Source organism: Oenanthe melanoleuca, chromosome 3, assembly GCF_029582105.1.
Source record: "Oenanthe melanoleuca isolate GR-GAL-2019-014 chromosome 3, OMel1.0, whole genome shotgun sequence".
In the NCBI taxonomy this organism is placed as follows: Eukaryota; Metazoa; Chordata; class Aves; order Passeriformes; family Muscicapidae; genus Oenanthe; species Oenanthe melanoleuca.
In genome coordinates, this window is record NC_079336.1 from 106526954 (window position 1) to 106549567 (window position 22614).

The 22614-nt window shown below is 38.3% G+C and overlaps 1 protein-coding gene across 14 annotated transcripts in view; it reads left to right on the plus strand.

Annotated features, from left to right (window-relative positions):
* EHBP1 (EH domain binding protein 1) overlaps nucleotides 1-22614 on the plus strand; it is a 207846-nt gene that overhangs the window by 118887 nt on the left and 66345 nt on the right. For 8 of the 14 annotated variants that reach the window (XR_008840253.1, XM_056488867.1, XM_056488854.1 and 5 more), the window contains exons 11-14: nucleotides 8652-8830; nucleotides 9464-9512; nucleotides 15554-16468; nucleotides 18475-18618. Coding sequence is in view for 13 of the 14 variants with exons in the window: in XM_056488867.1 (XP_056344842.1) it covers nucleotides 8652-8830; nucleotides 9464-9512; nucleotides 15554-16468; nucleotides 18475-18618 (1287 nt within the window). In the remaining variant the exon portion in view is untranslated. The remainder of the gene's footprint in view (nucleotides 1-8651; nucleotides 8831-9463; nucleotides 9513-15553; nucleotides 16469-18474; nucleotides 18619-22614) is intronic. The other 6 variants (XM_056488860.1, XM_056488861.1, XM_056488862.1 and 3 more) reach the window with 1 other exon arrangement.

The window sequence follows — 22614 nt, forward strand, 5'->3', positions numbered from 1 at the left end:
GAACAGAGAATATTGGTCTGAAGCACATCCAAAAGATCACTTGGTCTTTCCACCTGCACAAGCACTAAGTTCTCCTTTACAAAATGAAAGATTTCTGCAGCCTGTTGTTAAACAGTAATGAAATATCCATGGCCTTTCCAGGCAGTCTTGAGTGCTTCATTATAGATTGCTCCTCTTGATGTCCAACATCTAGCAAGTAAAGCCTGTAACTTTGGTTCAGTAAACACTGGTGTGGAGGTCAGAGTTTGCTTTCATCTGTGGAATTTTACATGCTTGATGATTTACCATGTTACTTTCCTCTACTTTGCTCATACCATAAATGTGCTCCAGCTTTCTTCATGCTTCCCCACCCCCCCCCCCCTCACCCCCTCCAATCTTTCTTTGGGCTCATCTTCCTTACACTGTGAATCAGGAAAAACTGAACATAAAATTTTTGTTTTTGCTGAATGGAGTGAGAGGCAGTCTGTGTCTTGCAGGCTTTATTCCTGTCTGTACATCTCAGTACAATGTTTGTCTTTTTCACAACAACCTGATGTTGTTGACTTTATGTTCAGCTTGAATAGACTGTTTTCTTCATATCCTTTTGTGAAGAGCTGTTACCTAACCAGTTCTTCCTCATCCTGCATTTATGTAAATGATTACTCCTTCCTATGTTTCACTTGTACCTATTGAATTTCATACTGCTTTTTTCAGAACTTTACTTCTTCTTATGTGATTTGAGTTCTTCTAGTGCATTCAGTGTCCATCTCAGCTTCTTGTCCAGTGCATCATTCACCTTCCTAATTCAGGCTTTCACTGAACCTAAGAAATACTCTTGCATAACTCCTTTTAATGCATAATTCCAAGAGTTACTTAAAACTAGTCTTGGCTACAGTTTTCCAGCCTGTTTTGCACCTATATGGGTCTCATTAAGGCCCTGTTTTCCATGCTTCCTTTTGAGTGCATCTTGAAAGACAATTAAAAGAGCTCAGCTACATTTGTTATTTGATGCTCAGCTACATTTGTTATTTGTTGCTTCTCTACAGCCTGCTTCCCTCTTGTAGAAGGAACTTGGACTGCTAGTCATGATTTGCTGATGACAAATTAATGTTTGTTGCTTGTCTTCTCTTAACTTTCACATGCTAAGAAAGACCTTAATTATTTGTTCCACCTCTTCTTCATTTGCTTGTCTGCATTCCTGCTATTTGTCCTTTTTCTTATGCCTTTAAAGACTAGAAGGAAATGTAGTCTTTTCCTACTCTTCTAATATTTTCCCTTGTGTTCAAGTTTCCAAACTGACCATTTATTTTGGATGTTGTTTCATATTGGTTCTTCCAGGACCTTAAGATTACATTAAATGTGTTCAGCTGATCTAAAAGCTTCTAGCTTATCTAAGCTGTTTTCACACGGGGCTGAAATCTGACCTTTCTGTGTCTGTATGAGTAATGCAAGTCTCCAACTTCCGTCTGATTTGTAGAATGAAGACAGATGAAGAAAAAAAGTTCTGAGCATTTCAAATGTCTCTCCATCATCTATTGACATCTTCTCCTTAGCACTGAGGAGGGAAGCAATACTTATATTAATCTCCTTCTTGTGATTGTTTGCATAGAGTCTGCTGCTGATGCAGTAGTTTATCAAGGCAAAATTAAATTCTCATTTATCTCTGGCTGTCCTCAGGAGTTTTAAGAATATCCATCTATATGCCAGGTGTCACCTCATGGGTATCAGCATCTCATGCAGGATTGTAAAATATACTGATTTTATTTCCACTGTCAGCCAAGAGGTGTACTATGGTCTTCAGACATATGACATCAATACTAGGCTTAAAAATACTGAGTGCTCTAAGTACACCCAAACAGAGATTGTTTTCCTTTGTTGCTGCAATACCTGCACAAATCTGGCATCTGTGTTGCATTCTCAAGTATTTAAAACAAAGATTTCTCATAGGTAATGCTTCCATAAATCTGCCTATGGTTGGACATTAATATAAATGATGCTGCTGCAGGAGATTTACAAAACAGGTAACTGTAAAGTTCTGAGCAATGTCACCTTTAATGAGCCAACATCAGAAGGTTGCCTGAAAAAACCATGTCTGTTGAAATGTTCAGAAGAGTGGGATAATGACTTGTGTTTATTTAATGGCTCTGTCAAAAAGAAATTCCTGCAAAAGCAACAAGAGTTCACTGTTTTTAGGAAGAATTGGCAGTGACTCTCATTTTTAGTTTGCCTTGTGCTTTCTTTTAGAAGAGATTCTTGTGACCTTTTCTGACAAGCTCTAACACTTCCATTGTTTGCTGCAGGCCTTTGAAATGTGGCAGAGATAGCCTTGGGCCCAGGGAGGTGCGTTTTGCTAGTTCAGTTCACATTTAACAAAGTTAAAAGCTTTGAAAATTGCTATTCCTCATCTGTGGTTTAAGTTGCTTAATTCTGGCAACCTGCCCAAAACCCTGAACGTTCCCATCGTGGCAGAGAGCCAGGGATTGTGAACCAGCAGCATCCTGGTAGCTCATCTGGGCTTCCAGCACAGATTACATGAGAGCAGAGCGTTCAGCCCACATGCCACCGGGACAACTGGAGGAAGGAAGGTGGACATAAGGAAACTGCCTGTCTTCTGAGAGCAAAAAAATGAGGCCCCATCCCTGCATGTCATCTGTTCATACTGTTACATTATAAATACGTGTCATCATCAGAGACCCAGCTCCGTGTTCGCTTCTGCCTAATGGTATGAGTTACATACCTTTTCTTGAGATTTTTAATTGAAAACACGGCGCTCAAGACAAAGATTATGCGACCTCAGGGAAGAGAAGCTAGGTGAGCCTCGGCCAATCCCTTTTTAATAGTTCAGTCTGAGAAGGAGATCACTGTAACTTCTTTCCTGGCTGTACTGACCATCAGGTGAAATTACTTCCGCATAAATAACCAATTCATTATGTTGTCTGAGATTTGTTTCTCTTTTCCCAGTTCATTAACATAATCTTCTCCTTGCAATTAGCTAATAAATTTAGGGCTTCTCAGCCTGATGAGGTAGCTGCCCACACTCCTGTGCGGTCCTGTTCTTCTGTGCTAAGAACATCCACGGGGGAGGTTGTCATCTGGAAATAAATCGTCTGTCTTGCTCTTAATTGATTGCCATGAGCAGACAGCCTTGTGTCCTGTTGCGCAAGCAAGGCAATTGTCCAGCGGTTGATGTGTTGTGAATTTTGGTTCTGAAGGTTTAGAGTTTAGTTTTGAATTCTTGGCTTCTTTCATCCTTTTAATCCCTGACAATGAAAATCAAACCAAAACCCTAAAAGACTCAGCTAAGAAAATGTTACTTCATTACTGGACAAAGTAAAAGGCAAAAGGAGGCTACCAGATAATTACAAAAGTTACAAAATGAAGTACTTAGCAGTAGCCTTTGTTACTAAAGTCTCTCCCATCTTTGTGCCCTGGATGCCTGTAGGTTATATACATGTGCACATTTCAATTGTATGGTCACATACTGTAATTTTCTACCAGACCACTTCCTCGATGCTCAGAGTAAAAGTAACCAGAGGCAGCCATCTGCAGGCTTCCTTTCCTTTCTTTGCCCAGGCATGGTTTGGAAAAGCTCTTTCCAGACTCCTGGCCATCAAATATGTAACAGGCAACTGAAAACACTTTTGTATTAAATAATCAGACCTACTTGACCAACTGCTAACCTGAGCTGTGTCCCAAGGATTTCACCTTCCTCTTCACCTTGCCACGTTCAAACATGAGAGCATCGTGTCAGCTCAGGCACATGTCTAAATGTTGGGTTGTGATTGAACTAGTTTGGTTGTGCCAAAATTAAACTTGTAAAATGATAAACAATTGAAAGCATATGCCTAAGGCTTTTGAGATAAGAGTTTATATTTTATTGCACATTTTATTCCACATTAGCTGTAGGCACAATCAGAAGAGTGAGGAAGGTGAAGTTTTAAGATGTCTGATGCTGCTGAAACCTGGAGATTACCTAAATGCTTGTTATTAATCATATATAGGAAACAAATTCAGTGAATCTTTAACTTGTGTCCAGCAGCTGGTTTTCCAGTATATCTCCTTCACTTTTAGAGACAGTAGGAATCAGAGACATTTTGTACCATGCAAATAGAGAGCACAAAGTTAAAGAATCTACTCCTAAACCGACAAATTTGTTTATCAGAGTAGCAGAACATTTCCTTCTAGGAAATGTGTATTTTCTGATACGTGCATGATCTTCCCTTACTAGAAGCAGATAAATGTTCCTTGTATTTTGATGTGTCACTTAATTGTAATCTTATGGTGACCTGCTGTGTGAAAAATACCTAGCTACTCTATGTAAAGAACATCTTAGCACAACTGGGTCATGAGGATGTTTTCTCTATTTTTGGAATAAAACAGAAAGCTGTTCTATCTTTGCAGACTCTGTCCATACTGTACTTGATATTCCTGATACTAGTAAAAACCCCTTTTTTACTTTTTTAGGCCCAGACTGTTCCACAGTCCAAAATAAACAAAATTGAATGCATGTTGGACACATAAGACCTTGCCAAAGGCATAAATTCTATTAAATGAGCCATATTTTATTTCAAATACTCCCAGGCTAATGGGACATTTCTATGGGTGAAGTCCTGTGTTGTTTAAAAAGTAAAATTTCAGAATATCATTTTGAGGATATAAAATAATCTATTTGACTGAAATGTATTTGGTGTCTTGTTTCTATTGCATCTTTATACATCTTTTCAGACTGTTCAGTTTCCTGAACTTCTTCTACATCCAACCACATGCTATACCTTTTCGCTCACCTACTTCTGCCTTACTTTCATTTACCTTATCTTGCATTTTAATGGTTGCACAATTTTCAGTGAGCCCAGTCAGTGTCATGGTTTTGATAGGGGTAGGGGAAAATCCCTTTTATTTTGCTCAGTTAAATAAGTTAGAGGCCAGTGTCTGTACTTGCCTCTTGAGGGAAAAAAACCTGCTTGTTCATTATTTGTATGTCTTCCCTATTCTGACTTTCAGCCCTATCTCAATCTTCGCTTCCTCTCCTGCAGTTAATTACCAGTCCTGGGTTGTTGTCTCAGCTCCTTTCCTCTTCTAGGAGTTGTGTTTTTTAATATCAAACTCAAACCACATAAGTCTTACACCTACGTTACCAATTGTTTTTCTTCCCCCTAACTCCTCTCAGCATGTTTTTTGTCTGGGCTTCAATACTCTTGCTTTCTTTAAACACTTTTACCCCCATGCACTCTGTCTACAAGCCCTTGAGGTCCTCAGAATGAGCCCCTACAGTCTTCATCCTGGCTTGTCCCAGTACCATAGCCCCATGTTCTCATCACAGTTCCACTCTTGATTTTCTTCTCCTGAGTGCTGGGCTGTGTGTCAGAGATGCAGCTCAACCCTTGCTCTGCCATCACTGTGCCTGGTGCTGGGTTCCTCAGAGCAGCAAAACAAGTATTTGAATATTTTCAAGTGTGGGGATGCAGTCTAATACTTGAAGCTATTGTCCTCTTTTTAGCGTAGAGCAATGGTTTGATGGGATAATCTCCCAAGAGAAAAGGTGCATACACTATAAAACATATTAACTGAGCTTTCAGAATGTGTAAAAAGAAGAATAGAGATTTCAGTGCTTTTGTTGAGTGTGAAACGAAGATATCCTGAAGCCAGTGCTGACTCCAGCTGATAAATCCATCCACATGATGCTGCATTTAGATCTGAGCTACCCTGTGAGGGACGAGCTCTGGAACCTCTGTGCTTGCTCCACAGCTGGACAGAAGCCAGTTGTGTTAGATTCCATAACCTGTTGATCAGTGAGCAGCTCTGGCAATCTGGTGTGGATATCTTGGGCTTTTTAGTGGCATTTCCAGCCATGTTCGCAGGGACTTTCACTTTTGAGCTCAAAAAGGCAAGTCATGACTGCTGTGTTGGTTAGAAGAATTGTGTAGTCAGTGTAATGATGTAAGAAAAAAGTTAATAAATTTTCATTTCATCTGATTAGTTGCTACCAATCACTAGAGCAAATACATGCTAGAAATAGGCACTTGGTAGCAATTGTGTTTGCACTAAGCCAGTAATTAATATGTCCAACGTACAAATATCGAAGGAAAATGTTTTGCTGAAGTATTTTTCACACACACATGAAAAAGAAACTAAAACTAACATTTGTTAGCTCCTCTGAAGGCATGTCACACAGTTCTGCCTTTACTTCTGTATTTCCATTGTGTCTGGAGTTGAATGCTTTTATCATAGATTAAATAATGAAAGCTTTGACGCAGGTGGTGATTAGGAGCATAACATTGTCATAGTATTAACTTCCCCTTTATCAAAGAAACATGGACTAATTAGTGTGGAAAGAAAACCTTATACAATTTCTGCTTTATCAGGTAAGAGAAGAGAAAACTGTGTGTGTTATGCACATTATGCACGTCCTAAATCTTCCATATTCTGGATAAAGTGCTTTTAGAAAATCTAAGTGGAAAGTCAAACACAGAAGAAAGCTCCTGCCTAAGTGTAGATTTTCAAGGATTTGCAATCCATCTTTTAAAACATTGATAATTTTTAAATACATTTTTAAATAAAGTGTGAAATTCTGCTAAATTTATTGTTCTAATACCTTTGTATTTCCTTCTATAAAGCCTGGTTTTAAATTCAGTTACATCTTCAATTTGTTAAATAAGTAATTAAAGCATTTAAATGGCAATATTGCCTAAGGAAATTTCAGAGTTAACCAGAAAGCATTTAGGTGGTGACTGGAAAATTTACCATTTTTGTTAATAGTTTCAGCAGCAAGTATTAAGCCTTTATAATTAGCATTTAATATATTTGGTAAGTAGTGCTTTATGATTTGAAGAAATATTTTTTTGCAATAATAATTTGTTAAAATATCACCTTTCCACAATTTGATCATTCTTAATTTTTTTGATCATTCTTAATTTTTTTCTCTCACTAGTGCTATTTCCATATATATAAAACTTATAATAGAAAGTATTTTTTAAGTAATATAGCATCTTAAATTTGAGATCAATGATTAGTTACTGGGTTTTGCTTCAAGTTGTAAAGAAAACAAGAGAAAAACATCATCTTAATTACTTCACTGAATCTAGAGTAACAGGCTGGCAGGTCCTATGCGATATTTGTTTCTCTGATTAAAATCTTGTGCGTGGTAAAGTTTATAATTTATTGCTGCTTTTGCTTCCCTATTTTGTACATCCCTGTTAAAGCTGTTAATTCAGTGTATTTGGAGATATTTGTCTCATCGTTAATGGATTAGTTCATGCCAATTTGAATCGTTGACAGGATTACAAAACATAACCACTTTCTAACAAGTTATTTTGTACATATGATGTGGTACTAAAAAAAAAATCTCAGTAAGGTATACCTTTTGCACTTTGTAAATGAGTTAGCAATGCTTCTGTCTGGTGAGGAGGCAGTGGGTTTATACAACAACTGTTTAGGGCTGATTGTGACAGTAAATGAAAAATTACTTCCTCGACTCTGTGCCCTTTTTTTTTTTTTTTCCCCAGAAGCAGTGAAAACAAATGAGTTGATAGCAGCTAATTGCTGAGCACTGACAGGCTTCAGTCAAGGGGGGGCATCGTTGGTCTTTCACAAATAGACAATAACAAGTAAATCCATTTGACCATAAACTTAAGTGGCTGTGATATAGTAAATTACTTGCTCTTAATTTGTCTTAATTTGGGAACTCTCTAGCTCTAAAGTGCATCAAGAGCTTGTTTGTTGTGCATATATGCTTTTAATTATATTACATTGAAAGAACGGGGGATCTCAGTTCTTTCACTGTAATTCAGATGTAGGATTTGCATCAGTCACATTCTGCCTGTTTTATTAGATCCAAGAAGTTATTAAAGTGACAGTATTTTTCAGGGAAATAAGTGTGCATGTCTTGAAAACATCTGCTGCAATCAGTATGCTGATTTGAGGAGTAGCAAATAATCTGACAAATGCCAAATACCTGAAGTGTTCAATTTTATTTCTTGATTTAACACAAAAATGTTGCTAGAAGGGTCAAAATAACTTTTTTTGAAATGGTAGTTGTTAGCTAATATGATCTAATGGTTGTTAGCTAATGGGACTTGTAAGAAACCACCCTCTGATAACAGTTTTGATCCGAAATGTCTTTTCCACGTAAAAAAAGCTAAAAAAAGAGGCGGCTGTTCGGGTGCTGTTGGAGGTGACTGTTCAGAAACACAGTGCCATAATTAACCTTTATGTAATCACTCCCTGGCACAGAAGGAGCACCAAGAACTGTCCTCTGGAGCCTGTACCAGAGGAACCCATCAATCCTGTGTCGTGACTTTGGTTGTGAAAGGGCTTCTGGGGGTGCTCTTCCATGGCTGCATTTCGGGAAGTGTTTTCAAGGCTGTGTATCGTGGGCTGTGCTGTGTTTCGGCACGGATGTTTCCACTGGTACAATTCTTGGCCTCTTCCCCTGTGTAGATCTGGAATCCTGTATATCTGCATCCTTGGGAGACAAGTGCCTAGGGCAACAACTGTAGATAATAACTCGCGATTTGTGTCTTTTGCAAGTTACAGTCATTGTAAACTGACAGCTGTGAAGGACCTGAACTCACATCAAAGGATACAGATCATCTAGTTAGGTCAATTAATGTTAATTCTCATCTTCCATTAAATTCTTTTATCTTCTCTCCTTTTCTTTTTTTTTTTTTTTCCAGCCAAGCCCAATACCAAGTCCTGTTTTGGGGAGAAAGCCAAATGCTAGTCAGTCATTGCTCGTGTGGTGCAAAGAAGTTACAAAAAACTATAGGGGAGTGAAAATCACCAATTTTACCACGTCGTGGAGAAATGGTTTATCCTTTTGTGCAATACTACATCACTTTAGACCAGACCTGATGTAAGTTGTCTACTCTTTGCTTGCATAAGCTAACTCTCATAGAAATAGTGAACAATTTTTTAACTTTAAAATCAAATACTAGTGAGTTTTAGATGCTGAACTGTTTTCACCTTTTGCTTTCAAGCAGAGAACCATCCTTTCTAAGAAACCAGGTTTATGAATGCTCAAACTTTGTGACCTCTTTGCTCTCCCTTGTTGCATAAACAATTATTTCTTCCCTCTCTGTGATTTGTTTTTCTTCTTCTTAATCTTATACAAAGAACTGACTTCAAGATGATTATGAGAATTGCGCCAGTGTTGAAATGAGATGAGAGGAATAAGCTCTTTGTATGCTGACAAGGACGGATTACCTCCTGGTAAATTTGGTTGTCAAGGCTGGCCTCTAGTCCCTGCCTTAACTTCTTTTTTAGATGGAGAGCTTCAGGCAATAAAACATGTAATCGGTGTTTATTTATTTATTTATTTATTTATTCCTTTAATTTTCCACACTATTAGTTTTGTTGATTGAATTGCTGTGAAATTGCTAGTTACTGTATGATATTATTGTATGTCAAATTTTTAGATTTAGTTTGTTTTAAAACTGCTGCTTTTATCAAATGCTGTATATACCCACTGTGCCATTTTCCCCCTCAGTGACTACAAGTCCCTGAATCCTCAAGATATTAAAGAGAACAACAAAAAGGTAAGAACTGCCAGGCAGGGGAAAAAAAACCCAAAACCAAACAAAAAAAACCCAACAACAAAACCATAGCCTTAATTTTGACTTCACTGCAGGTTTTTATTAATTTTGGGAAAGTGGGGTTGTTTTGTAAGGTCATAACTGTGGCTCACAGAAGGTATTCAGCCTCCTGCAGTTCAAATCGGATGCATTATTGACTTGAGTTTGTCGTGGTTTTAACATTCACAACAAGTGGGAGGATGCCATTAGAGTTTAATATTTGTATGGCCTACATTAACTGTGAGAGCAGAGGAAGGGCCTGACCAGCTTTCTATAAGCATACTGCTCTGATTTTTCCAATCAGACATGTAATTAAAAAAAATGAAAAATGCAACTGCTCTTGGGCTGTAGCGCACAAGGCTTCTCTTGCTGTTGCTTTAACAGGGCTCTGGGAACTGGGCACATTGATGTTGCTTTGATGGTGATTGTTATATTTTTAAAGATGAAATTTTGCACTGCTGAATGAAGTGCTGTGCACAACATGGGAGGTTTAGGATAAAAGCTGTTGAGGTATTACTTTACAAATAAATTAAATGATAGCAAAATAGTTAATAGCCTTGTGCTGTACAACTGTTTTAAACCACCCTTTGTAGGTGCAAGATATAAAAAGTTTCTCTGGAAGAAGCAGGAATTCAGTTTGGGAATCACCAGAAGACTGTTTATTTCTGCTCACTATTTTAGACATGCTACAAGCTTCAGTTGGGCCCTAGGGACATGTTTAGAAATTACAATTTTCATGTGAGTCACTGATAATAAAATTGTTCCTGAAGATCATCTGCAAATTGTTTTAAGTATCTGCCTTTTTAATGCTGTGATTTTATTTTTATACTGCTTTAAAAGTAACTAAATTTAACTAGGATGAAGGTATAAAAATATACTTTGAATGCATTAACCAAGTTCAATATTATATAGCAAATATATCTACAATCTAGTATTATTTATTACATGGAATTTCTGAAAGTGCTATTGAAATTCTTTTTGGTTTTATTTTAATGTGCTTGCACACTTATGTGTTAGGCAAGGAGTTACTTGTCTTTAATTTAGTACTTAAGTATTATAAATAATGAAGTATCTCTGAGCTGCTCCTATCTAATAAGTATTTGGCTGATGATATTTTTTTTCATAATAATAGGAAGACTTACAATGACCTAAGTGGATTATCTGTGACATCACAGTATTTTCTTGACCATATGTTTTTGTACTTCAAGTTTTGTTGAGCGTCTGGCCTAATTGAGCCGGATTATAAAAAAGAAAGAATAGATTATTAATTTAAAATGTTAGCAGTATGATCAGTCATCTTTTCTTTGTGAAACTGGGATGGCAAACAGGGAACTTTTTAGCCTGTCCTTCTAACAGGATAGAGTTCCCAGAATTGAAGAAATAGTGATTGTTGTTATTGTGCAGATTTTTTTCTTTCATCACTTTGCCAGCCTTTGCCTGACAGCTACACTGAGTATCTCAGTTGCTTCCTGCAGATTTATTTCCTGGTCTCACACAGTTCTGCCAGATAACCCCGTGTGCCCTTGGTTGGAGTGAATGCAGCACTGCCTACAATGGCTGCCTAGAAATTCCATGCAGATATGTAACACATTTGACAATGATTCCTCCTAACCAATTAAAATAACATCTTTGGATGAATAGGATGATTTTCTTTGTCTGAAGCAGCTCTTTTTTTTTTCTTGTTTCATTTCTTTCTTTTTCAAAATGTTTTTCTGCCTCTCCCCCTCTCCCCAAGGGGAAAATCATAGATTAAAGGTTAGCCCATAAGAGTATATCTTTTAGAAGTGCACGACCTTGTTTGTATTTTAATTTAAAAAAATAAGAAATCTTAAGAGACAACTCTTTCAGTGCAAATACTGAGTATAATTACAGATGGAAATGCACTCTTACAAAAAGCACATCATCAGAGATTCTTTGTAGCACACACCAACCACTTGCCCATTGGGTGCTGCCACTGATGCTGAATAAAAAAGGGTATTTACCTGTGACATCTGATCTTGGCCAATATGTCAGTGTGTTGCAGAGTTGGGAAATGATTGGAATACTGCCTGTGGTGCTTGTGCTGATGGATCCCAATTGATGTCTGTCAATCAGCTTGTCAGTAGATTAAAAAAAAAAGAAAAAACTTCATTGGTAGATAGGTAAATAGGCTTAGTGTCCTGAATATACGTATATTAAAAAATCCCAAACAACTACTACACTGGCATCAGAATTGGAAGGTATTTTTGGTGCACATTGCAAATTCAGATTTCTGACAGGAACAAAAGAGAAACCAGGATTATCTTTGAGGAAATCACAAACATTACAGGGATTACTTTCCCAGCTGGTCTAAAGAGTTGTGTTTCTACTTAAATCTCAGATATAGCTAACTCTCCATATTGCCTTCTTAGTAGCATTAAACAGATAATTTGATTTAATATGTCAATTTGATTATTATTAAATAATAATTAAACTTAAATTAATTTAAAATATATTAAAATTACAGCATACTGGCACTATAGTTCCTTATCAACAACAGAAATGTTTTGTGTTGCTAATAATGTGTCCTGCACTTGAAAAATATAAGCTACTAAATGAGACATGGACTGGATCTTTGATGAGATGAAGAAATGAGAAGTAGAAGGGCTCAACAGTATGGTTCTAATAATTAATTTCAGGTTTTAATTATTGTTTAGAGAAGCTTGTTTCCTTTATCATGTGGGTATATCTTTTGGATGTTCAACTGGCAGTTTTAATATTTATGATGCTCCCCAGTTCTTGGCCATTTCTAACAAACTCCTCCACACATTTGAACTTGAGTGATCATCTTAATAAAATTTTCAATTTTAAAAAGGAATCCTTTTAAATTATACATTTAAATAGAAGAATTAGACTTAGAGGGGTATTATTGAGTCAAAATGGAAATGATTCCTTACCTTGAAGCTGGATTTATGTTTTTATAATAGGTGTTCATGTTCACCTTTACAGTTTGATTCCACAAAGTCATAAGAACATATCCAATTGCATGTGTAGGAGAAGCTTGTTGGCATCAGTAGGATCACGTACATGCAGCAAAATAAACATTTGCAAAAATCAAGGCTGAGTTTTGCCTCTGTTTAACAAACATAATTTGGCTTGGAAAATTTACTCTGTTAATACCATGCTGCATAGTTAGAAGTATGACACAGTTATAAATATGCTGGAATATCAGAAAACTCCTAGCTTTTCTAGTAGTGAATAAAACCCATCACATATTGCTGTATGGACACATCCAGAACACACAATTGCTATTTCTAGAGCTACTGTCTGTAGAACATTGGCATGCCAATCTACATATCTAGTGTACTTTGGAAGGAGAGAAGCAAAAATGGGGATGAGAATGAGAGGGGATGAGAAATAGGTGTCAGACATCATCAGGAAATTAATCCCAGGCATCACCGAAGAACTGAGCATCCAACAAAAAGTGATTGCAGCTGTACTGAGAATATCCATCATTCCAAATTCAGTCCTGCTGTAGTGTTACTTCTAAGCAAGTACCTTTCCTGATCCTGAAAGACTGTGCCTACTTTCATTTTATAGACCCTTTGAGATACTCATAGAATTTAGTTTTGTTAGCATATAAATAACAAATTGAGAGTATAAAAGGAGTTCAGGTCAAGCCATGCCTATGGGCTTTGGCTGCTCTGGACTGCTATGTCTGTCCCTAAGTCCGGTCATTCTTCACATGGTAACCCCCACTACCTGCAGTGTGGGGTAACAAATTATTTATGCCACTGAATCAGCACTGACCCACTTAGCAAACACATCCTGGCATTACCTTTAGTCCACAGACAACAAGGGTGGCTTGCTACATGTTCATGCCCAGCCTGGTTTCTGCCCTTGTATAAGCATTCATCATTCCTGCTATCTGCCATGCCTTAGGCTGCCCACCCAAATCCCTGCACTGCTCTTCCTTAACTCACTGCTCTCTGTGCTCCTCATGCCTATTCAGTTCCACCCATCTTGTCTCCCTCTCCTCCACAGCCAGCCTGATCCTGCTCCTCCACCTCTGTTTCCCCAGACACTGTAAATGGCAGCTGTCCCTCTTCTACCATCTAAGTTGCTGCCATTCCCTCCCACCTATCATTTTGCTGCTGTTCTGCTCCATCTGGAGTTTTGTATCAGCAAATACATCAGTCATGTTTGCTGCTGTTACTCCTATATCTAAGCACAGCTCTGTATTTATAAATGGCATAACAATCTCTCATGATAATGAACTTCCCAATAAATTTCACACCAAATACCAGCAGTGATTTTAGGCTAAATCATCTTGCTTGGGGAGAGCCAGAAGAGCTTAAAAATAAATTATTCAGATCATTTCTATGTCTAGATAAACTCTGTGAATCAATTGTTATAATGATATAAAAATTCTTCTTCTCCAAAGCACCTGAAGTGCTTTGGAAAGTTATACCTGAGCATGAGGGGAGACATGCAGAATTTCAGGAAGATAAATATATATATAAATTCCGTCTGCTTTTGGAAGCAGAGTTTGAGAAACAGCTGAAATGAAAAGTATTTGACAATTGAGTAGGGAATGACATTGCAAGGAGGAGGAGAAAGCTTCCTTTTCTCAGAACAAACATAATATCTGGGTCTGCCAGGAGCAGACCACCCTAGCCCCACATTCTGTCTCATTGTTGAGTACTAAGTAATATGAAAACCAAGAGGATTTTAAAAAAGCACCTATAATTGTTCTATTTTTTCTCTATTCTTTTAAAACTAAAGAAATTAAGGAAAAATTGAAGGCAAAGTTGAAGAGTTGAAGCCAATGATGTGTGTTACTGTTTCCTTGTAAAAGGACAGTTTTCTCATCCATGTCTTAAATTTAGCATCTGCTTTTGTTCCAAATAGTGTAGGATCATTGTAAGATGAACATTGTAAGCCCCTTCAGGATATGGTGAAAAGGAGCTGCAGGATTCCTGGGGGAGGAGAAGCCCACATGCTTTAACTGAGTGCATCTACGCTAACAGGAGGCCTTTTAAAGGCTTCCTTGAAACACAATATTGTCTTCCAAGGTTAATCCAGGATAGTAATAATTAATTGTAAATTGAGAAACGGCTTTAATTCTTCAAAACTAGAAAAACCTGATGCACCAAGCCCACTCACTTAAAGGGCCAGCAGTAAAAGAAGACAATGTGGCCTCACAAAGCAAGAGGCTTGCAACTATATAGCTTTTAGAAAGTAAAATGAAATGGGAATGATTTTCACTCTCTCTTTTAAATTTAGCATCAACAAATGTTTCTAAAATGCATTTGCTTGATGGATTAATGTGATTTATGTCTAGTGTCAAGTAATCTGTGGCAATGTTCTTTTTGGCTATCTGGGCATAGTTTTTCATCAGCAGGAATCACTGCAATTACGTGACCAATAGAAGGCAGAAGGTTGATCATCAGTGATAAAGCTTAATATGGATTAGTGTCGTGTTTCTTATATCTTTGTTCCTTATCTTAAAAAGCCATCCTGAGTTCCTTTTTTTTTTTCTGGTCCAACTCTTAGACTTTTTTTGTTTGCTTGTTTCCTGCTACTTGAGTGAGAACCATTTAAGATATTGGTAGGTTTTCATAGGGCAAAAAGAAGAGTTTCATGGATAGCTGTTTACTCATGGAAGTGTCATAATTTTGAGTAACAAAAGATTTTGGTATTGAATGGCATTGAAGTATGTTAAAAATATTTAAAACAATGCCATTTGAGGGTTTTTGCTGGTTACATTCTCTCAGTTTGCTTTGCTGTGAAGATATCCCAGGACATATGTAGAAGCCATCAGGAAAAAGCAATGAGCTGGATGTTGGATGGTGCATCAAAAAGTAGTAATGACTATAAGGCAGCCAAAAGAATAATAAGTAACAGAGTCAGAGCCATGTTCTGAGCCAATATTGGATGTGTTTTAGGCTCGCTTATTTTGACTGAAACTTCCACTTGCATTTTTGAGATGCTTTGATAGGTCAGAAACTGCCACACTGTGATCTTTATTTTGTCTGTTTTTAAAGGCCTACGATGGGTTTGCCAGCTTGGGAATATCGCGGTTGCTGGAGCCTTCGGACATGGTTTTGTTAGCCATCCCCGACAAGCTGACTGTCATGACCTATCTCTACCAGATAAGGGCACATTTCTGCGGGCAGGAGCTGAACGTGGTTCAGATCGAGGAGAACAGCAGCAAGAGCACCTACAAAGTGGGTAACTACGAAACGGACACCAACAGTTCCGTGGACCAGGAGAAGTTCTACGCGGAGCTGAGCGACCTGAACCGCGAGCCCGAGCTGCACCCGCCGGACGGCGGCTTGGCAGACTTTGCCTCGCAGGATGACTCCGTGTTCGTCAACGACAGCGGCGTCGGCGAGTCGGAGAGCGAGCATCAGACTCCCGATGACCATTTAAGCCCGAGCACGGCTTCCCCTTCTTCACGCAGGACTCGAAGTGACACGGATCCGCAGAAATCCCAGCAGAGCTCTGGAAGGACTTCCGCGTCTGAAGAAATTGGGAAGTGTAGCAGTACAGACACAACACAAGTGCAGCCTGCGTTGGGAAGGAAGAAATTGCTGATAACTGACACTTTAGACTTCAGTGACTTAGCACATGTCAGTGCTCAAAAAGAGGATATGTCTCCCACAGTTGCTTGTGAAGATAACAACAAGAAGAGACACCAGAGCTTAGACAGTACCCCTGGTTTGTCAGAGCAAGAAAAGCTGGGATGTATAGGATCCACAGAGAGCACAAGAGCAGATCCCAGTTCACCTGTCACAAAACCGAGTTTATCTCCTACTTCTAAGCCTGGATACTCCTATAATATGGATACAGATCTTGCAAAGAAGCTACATGCTTCTCCGAGGCAAACAGAATCTGATTCTGACAGTGATGCCAGGACAGCTTTAAATCATGCAGATCAAGCTGCAAAAACAGCCCAGGTAAGACATTTGTGTCTGTGAATTAGAATGGAGGTGCTGTTCAAGTTCTTTCTCTGTGTTTGTAATTTACACCAAATCTTTGGCATAAATGGTGAGGTGAGCAGTGTATTTTTATCTTTTGGGCAAAAAATATTTTGCCTGAGAAGTAGGTGGTATTGAAAAACAATCATTACATTAAAAAACTAATTTGTAGAAATTTTCCCACTGTTGATCTTTCCAATCTCTCTTCAATTAAAGAAATTTGTGTTTTCAGCTATCTCAAAGATGGCTCCAAAGCTTTTGCCACTGTCTGTTGCAACTCATTTCGTCTGAGTGTTGCATACTGAAGCAAAAACTGGAAAAAATGCATCAATTCATTAGGAAATGTAAAGCTTTGAATGCCTTAATATTTACTGAAGGTATTTCAAAATCTTTTGTGGGAAACCATGGAGTCTCATGAACATAGCCAGGATGGTGAGGTAGAAACTCCAGACTGTTAAATTATGCTGCTTTCCATTGAGTTGCCTAAGGCATGTTACTTCACCACCATGTCATTTTCCCTTCTATAAAGATAACAGTGTATGCCCACCTACCTTGCAAATTTATTGTGAGAATGGAAGTTGAATATTATATATATTTGCTGAGTATTATCAATAAATCATATCGTCATAAAAATATGTAAAACATGTTATCACCTCCACTTATGAAAATGCCAAAGCAGGCTTAAAATTTTACCCTGTGAAGAGTTTTCTTGAGTTTGGGCTTTGTGCCATTAGCTCTGGTAAGAAAATAATATATCCAGTCTTTTGGTAGTGTGAATTGCTTCAAATATTTTTATGGGGTTTTTTTCTGAGTAAGCATCATAAAGATCATTTTACTGCAAGAGGATCAGTCTATAGATGTGTGATAATGGCCAAATACTGATTCCAGAGCCAGCTAATTTGTTTCCTTTAATCAGTGAAGTCTTGTGAGTTTCTTTTCATCATCATCATCATCATCATCATCATCATCATCATCATCATCATCATCATCATCATCATCATCATCATCTTTGTGTACTGGATGAGAAAGGAACAGCTTGGCCCATACAGAATAAAAGAGCAGGAGGAGACAGGATTTGTTCTCTATTAAGGTTTTCAATGGCAAGGTTGTAACAGGCCAAGAAAAAGCAAGAGTTGGCTTTAAAGGCAGATCTTTGTTGTTAATTATTGGTGCATTTGCACATGGTAATATAATCTCAGACTGGAGGCTCCCTCTGAACCTCCACTCAGTTGTTGGTTAAGGTCAGCCACCTCCATTTTCACTTGGTTGTTGCAGGAGCACTGCAGGCAACACCTGTCCCAGCCCTGGCGCATGTAAATGCCTAGAAATGCATTTTCCCACTCTTCATAGTTGACCTTGACTAAGAAACCAGCCCTTGGGAGTGTGTCTGCCTGGGAGCTGCTCATGTTCTCATGTTGCCTGTGCAGAACCCCCTTTTGCTATTTCTGCTCTGGAAATATGCTCAGTCCTTTGTATGAAGAAGAGACTTTCTTGTACATATTCATGAATTCAGTAGAAGCAGGTATTTTTGCAGGGTTTTTTGCCTTGTACCCAGCCTCTTTGTGTTCAATTTAAGTTGTAAGTGAGTGGTACCCATATAAGTAGCCAACAAAGCACTTTTGTTGTAGCCATATTTGCATACATATTAAAGTAAATAAGTAAACACATAGCACGTTTGACATGGCCTCTATGAAGCCAGTTGGGTTTTTTCCACAACTGCAGTTTAAAGGCATTAAATGTTGGTAGAAATTAAGTTTTAAGGGGAAGGAAGAGAACTCCTATTTACATTATAAAGGCCTATGACTTTCTTTTTTACATTTTGATCATCTCTTCGTTTCTGTAGAATGCTCTGTCACCTCATGAAGACGTAATGCATGTGGCTCCTGACCTTTATTGTATAGGAAGGCTGCTGGCTATTAACTACTGTATAAACGTTCAGTACCCTGAGGCTGCCTTGCTGTTAATTGTATTTCTTTATTTTTAAGCAACGTATGTTGTCAAGACAGGAAGAACTTAAAGAACGAGCGAGAGTTCTGCTTGAGCAAGCAAGAAGAGATGCAGCATTAAAGGCAGGGAATAAACAGCTAACCAGTACCCTCATCCCAGCCCGCAATAAGCAGCTGAACGATGTAAGAAACACTGGCCAGTCTTGCAGTTCACAGAGTTAAAATGCATTGTGTGTGCTGTCGTGGAGTGGAAGGGGGGGGGGCATGTCCTTGCAGAGCATTTCTTCTCCATGTTTGATGTGTTGTGTGTTAAAATCTTTTTCTCCCAGTGTTATGGCCAATGGAAAGGTGCCTCCAGCTTTCCTGGAAACAGAAGTCTGGGAGCACCTTCCTTGGTTGGCACTGCAGTTTCTGGTGGGATGAAACTGAAACATTACTTGTTAAACAATAGCAAAGTAATTTGTGCTATTTCTGATTACTTCTTTTCAGTTAATGTAAATCATTTCCTTGAGCCTCTGATGTGAGCTCCTTGCTGCTTTAGAAGTGTCGTTTCAGTGAATAGAGGTGCTTATGTCAGTCTTTTAAAAGAGTTGATGAAACCATTTCTTTTTATCACTAAAGTTGATTATGCTGGTGAGAGGGGAAAGTGGAGCTGGGGAATGAGCTCCAGTGCAGAAGTAGCTGTGGTTGCATCTCCAGTGGCTTCCACGGTGACCTGGAAGGATCCTTACTCTCTGGAGATGAAAGCTAATTAATTTTTATGCAAACCTTTGCAATGCAGGTTTTGTGATTCTAACTATTGCACGTTAGAGACTGTACTGGCAACTGAGAATGTAAATGTAACTGACATATAATGATAGACAGAAGGGCTGGAATCTTTACAGATTCCAACCTTTCAGAGCCGAGTCCTGAGGGGCAGATTCTGCTCTTCACAGGAATGGGATCACACAATCAAAAAATGAAGACAGTGATTTACATGTTTCATTTTATTTTCTTAACTCTCTTGGATCCATGCTGGTTTTTCTTTTTTGTAGAAATTCCTCCTCGTAGACTGACACTTCATTTTACTTTGAAATATATTTGTACATGCAGACAAGTCTTACTTATATACTTATTTTTATAATGATGTATTAACTAATATTTTATTATTTTGTTTTTTAAGTTTTTCCTAGATATGTATTTTAGTATAAATTTCACTTTAGATTTTTTTTTTAAATATCATTTAATAAATAGAACGGCATTAGAGGAGAGTTACTATAGGCAGCTACTCAGGCAGAAACAACTGTAATTAAAGTTGCCTAACACTTTTTATTACAAGCTCCTATTTTCAAAGCTTTTACAACTTTGCTAGTATTTCATTGTTTGAGCTGAAATCTTCCCTGTCAGCTCTTCTGCCTCAGGGTAGTATTTTTAATTTTTTTTTTAACGTCAAAAAAACCTGTTTGTCTCTTTCGTTGTATTAGGTTGGACAAGGCATTGTTTTACTCACATTAAAAATAGATAAAATTTGGAAAGATGATTGGTTTCCTTTGAAAAATCTGTTCAAAGCAGTCAAAGTTGTGTTAATGCCACAGTCCTGTCAGAGAGCCTTGAAGTTCAGAAAAGTTCCTAAGTGTCAGTAAAAATTGTCTGCATGGACACTACCCAGCAAGAACATCTTTTACCATTGCTCTCCTAAGGATTGAGGCCTCTTTTGATGCAAGTTATAGTATTGGGAAGGAAAACTTTCTCTTTTAGACTCAAACTCCTTCTAATGAAATCCAAACAGGAGTAAAAGGAGCTGCCCCTGTGGCATACAGAGAAGAGGTGCCCAGGGTGGGTGGCAATGTGAAATTAGATAATAATGAAAATCATGTCCAGGCCATGAAAACCAGCTGAAGGAGATGGTGCTGAGTTTTCAGGGTGAGAGTTAGGACTGTGTAGTTTAGGCAGCCAGATAAACCACCAGACCTTATTTCATTCGTTACAGAAGCTGAAAAATTAATTAGAAGCCTGCTGGAAAGGGTAGAGCAGTCTTTTAGGGTAGCTTGGCAGAGCCAAAGTTTTTTGTTGCCTCTATCAGAAGCTCAAGAACTGTCCTGGAACAGGTGGTCCTGGCCCATGTGAAATCTGGGTATTCTGAGCAAACCATAATGGGCACTTTTGACTTGAGCCAATTGTCAGATAAGAATGACAGATCTCCTCAGCTCTGAAGTGTGTTGTGGAGATGTGATCTGGAGGCTCTTATAGTTGATAAATAACAATATTCATTATATAAAGCTGTGTATAACCTGTATGTATATACTATATACATACCTTTATATGTGCATATTCTGAAAGAGAATGCATATGTGCAGCAACGTATAAAGATGTAAGATAAACACATTGATTTCTATTTTTCTTTAACATACTTGATCTTAGTAGAGATGAGGCATTTCCATTTGATGTAGTTCTGCCAGTTTTCTACAGGTCTTTGCTCATTTGATTGTTAGCATATAGCACAGGCTTATTTCTATTCATGGTTTTTTTGGTCATTAAGGTTAATAATAAGAACTTTGACTCAAGGCAGTGTTGTATGTGTCAGTGTGCAGTAATGTGTAGTAGTGTGTTATCCAAATGAGAGTTGTGATAATGAGAATTGGCATTTAGTAGTGGAAATTGGACAACGCTCATTTTCAGGATGGATTGAAATTCAAAAGAGAATGGTTTAAAACAGGAAGATCTAATTTTAAATAAGAAAACTTTGAAGAGATAGTTCAGGGGCAATACTTTTGAAAGTAACTCTTGAAGTTTGCAATTGCACCTTTTTTGATACCTTCTCGGAAAGAGCTTTATGCATCCTAGTCTTTCAGACTATGCGCTGTCAGTCACCCCAGCTAAGCAAAGCCTATGGAGTCATTAGTGACTTTAGAAAAGTCTCATCTCCTAGGCCTTGCTGTTACCACCTTTCATGTGTCAGGTGAGAGCCAGGAATTTTTGCTTTCCCAGTGACCAGGCGAGAGCAGCGTTCAGTGTGTGGGGTTGGACAATGTGCACGGTGAGGACAGGTTGTGGCACTTCTCAGGGTCAGCAACAGGAAGGAAATTTCCAAATCTGCACCATGGCCATAAGTACAGGTTTATTTGGCATGCACCCACCTGATTTGTATTGTTAAAAGTCCATTTTGAAAAAAATAGTGTTCCTGTTTCTCCTCTAAGCACTAAGCACAGCCTCATTTCTCCTAGTTCTTCCCTCCTTGCAGTATGGTAGAAGTTTTTTTCAGTGTTATGTCTGCTTATTTGGTGCTTCTCAGAAGCCTTCAATCCCAAGCTGTATGCATGCCGGACAGTATGTGTGCAGGTATTTGAAATCTAAGAGGAGACTGCATTGATCAGAGCCTCCTTGAAATCATGCTTGTGGTTTGGGAGGATCATAGCTGTGTCATTAAAATTGATGCAGCCCTTTGGAGACTGGAAGAATTAGCTTAAGAGCTCTGTGAACAGAGTTACTGATCCCCTTGTGGATCCCTTTCTCTATGGTAGATTTATAAACAGCTCAGCCTTTCTGCTTGCTTTCTTGATGTATGTGTGCATGTGGTGACTCTTTTACGAGATGCTTCTGTCATTTGCAATCTGATATAGCAGCTGTAATCACTTAGCTTTTAGCCAGGAGAGCCTTTTTATTAGCTTACTCATTTTTATTTAACTTGCCTTTTCTCATGGTGAATATCACAGGGCTAGAAGGGACATATCTGCTCCCACCAGATGCTGTAAAATATCAACCTGTAGTGATGGTTGTTAGCAGTGGCAGCTTGGCTGGAATGTGATGTTGGAAAGGTGAGGAGACTGGAGCTGGGCTATGCGACCTATCCAGCAAACTGACAGGCTGGAGGGGACCACAATGAGTGGGAAATATTCGGAAGTCGTGGGCCTAAAATTCCTTTCTAGGAAGGGAATCCTCATCCACAGAACATGGGGTGAATCTCTAATTTTTGAATCTCAGCATAAGTCTGCTGTCAGCAAATATCTGTAGAGGCCGTTGGCGAAATCTTCTTATTTTCTTTTAGTGACTGGGCCACATAAAGAATGGAAATTTACTGCAGCTGTCATTTACTCTCCAAACTCAAATGGCTATGGTTATGGAGTCAGCATGATTACAGAGAATGGAATTAGGAGTTAAGAAATGCACAGGCAACTTTAATTAACCTCCTTTGTGTATATG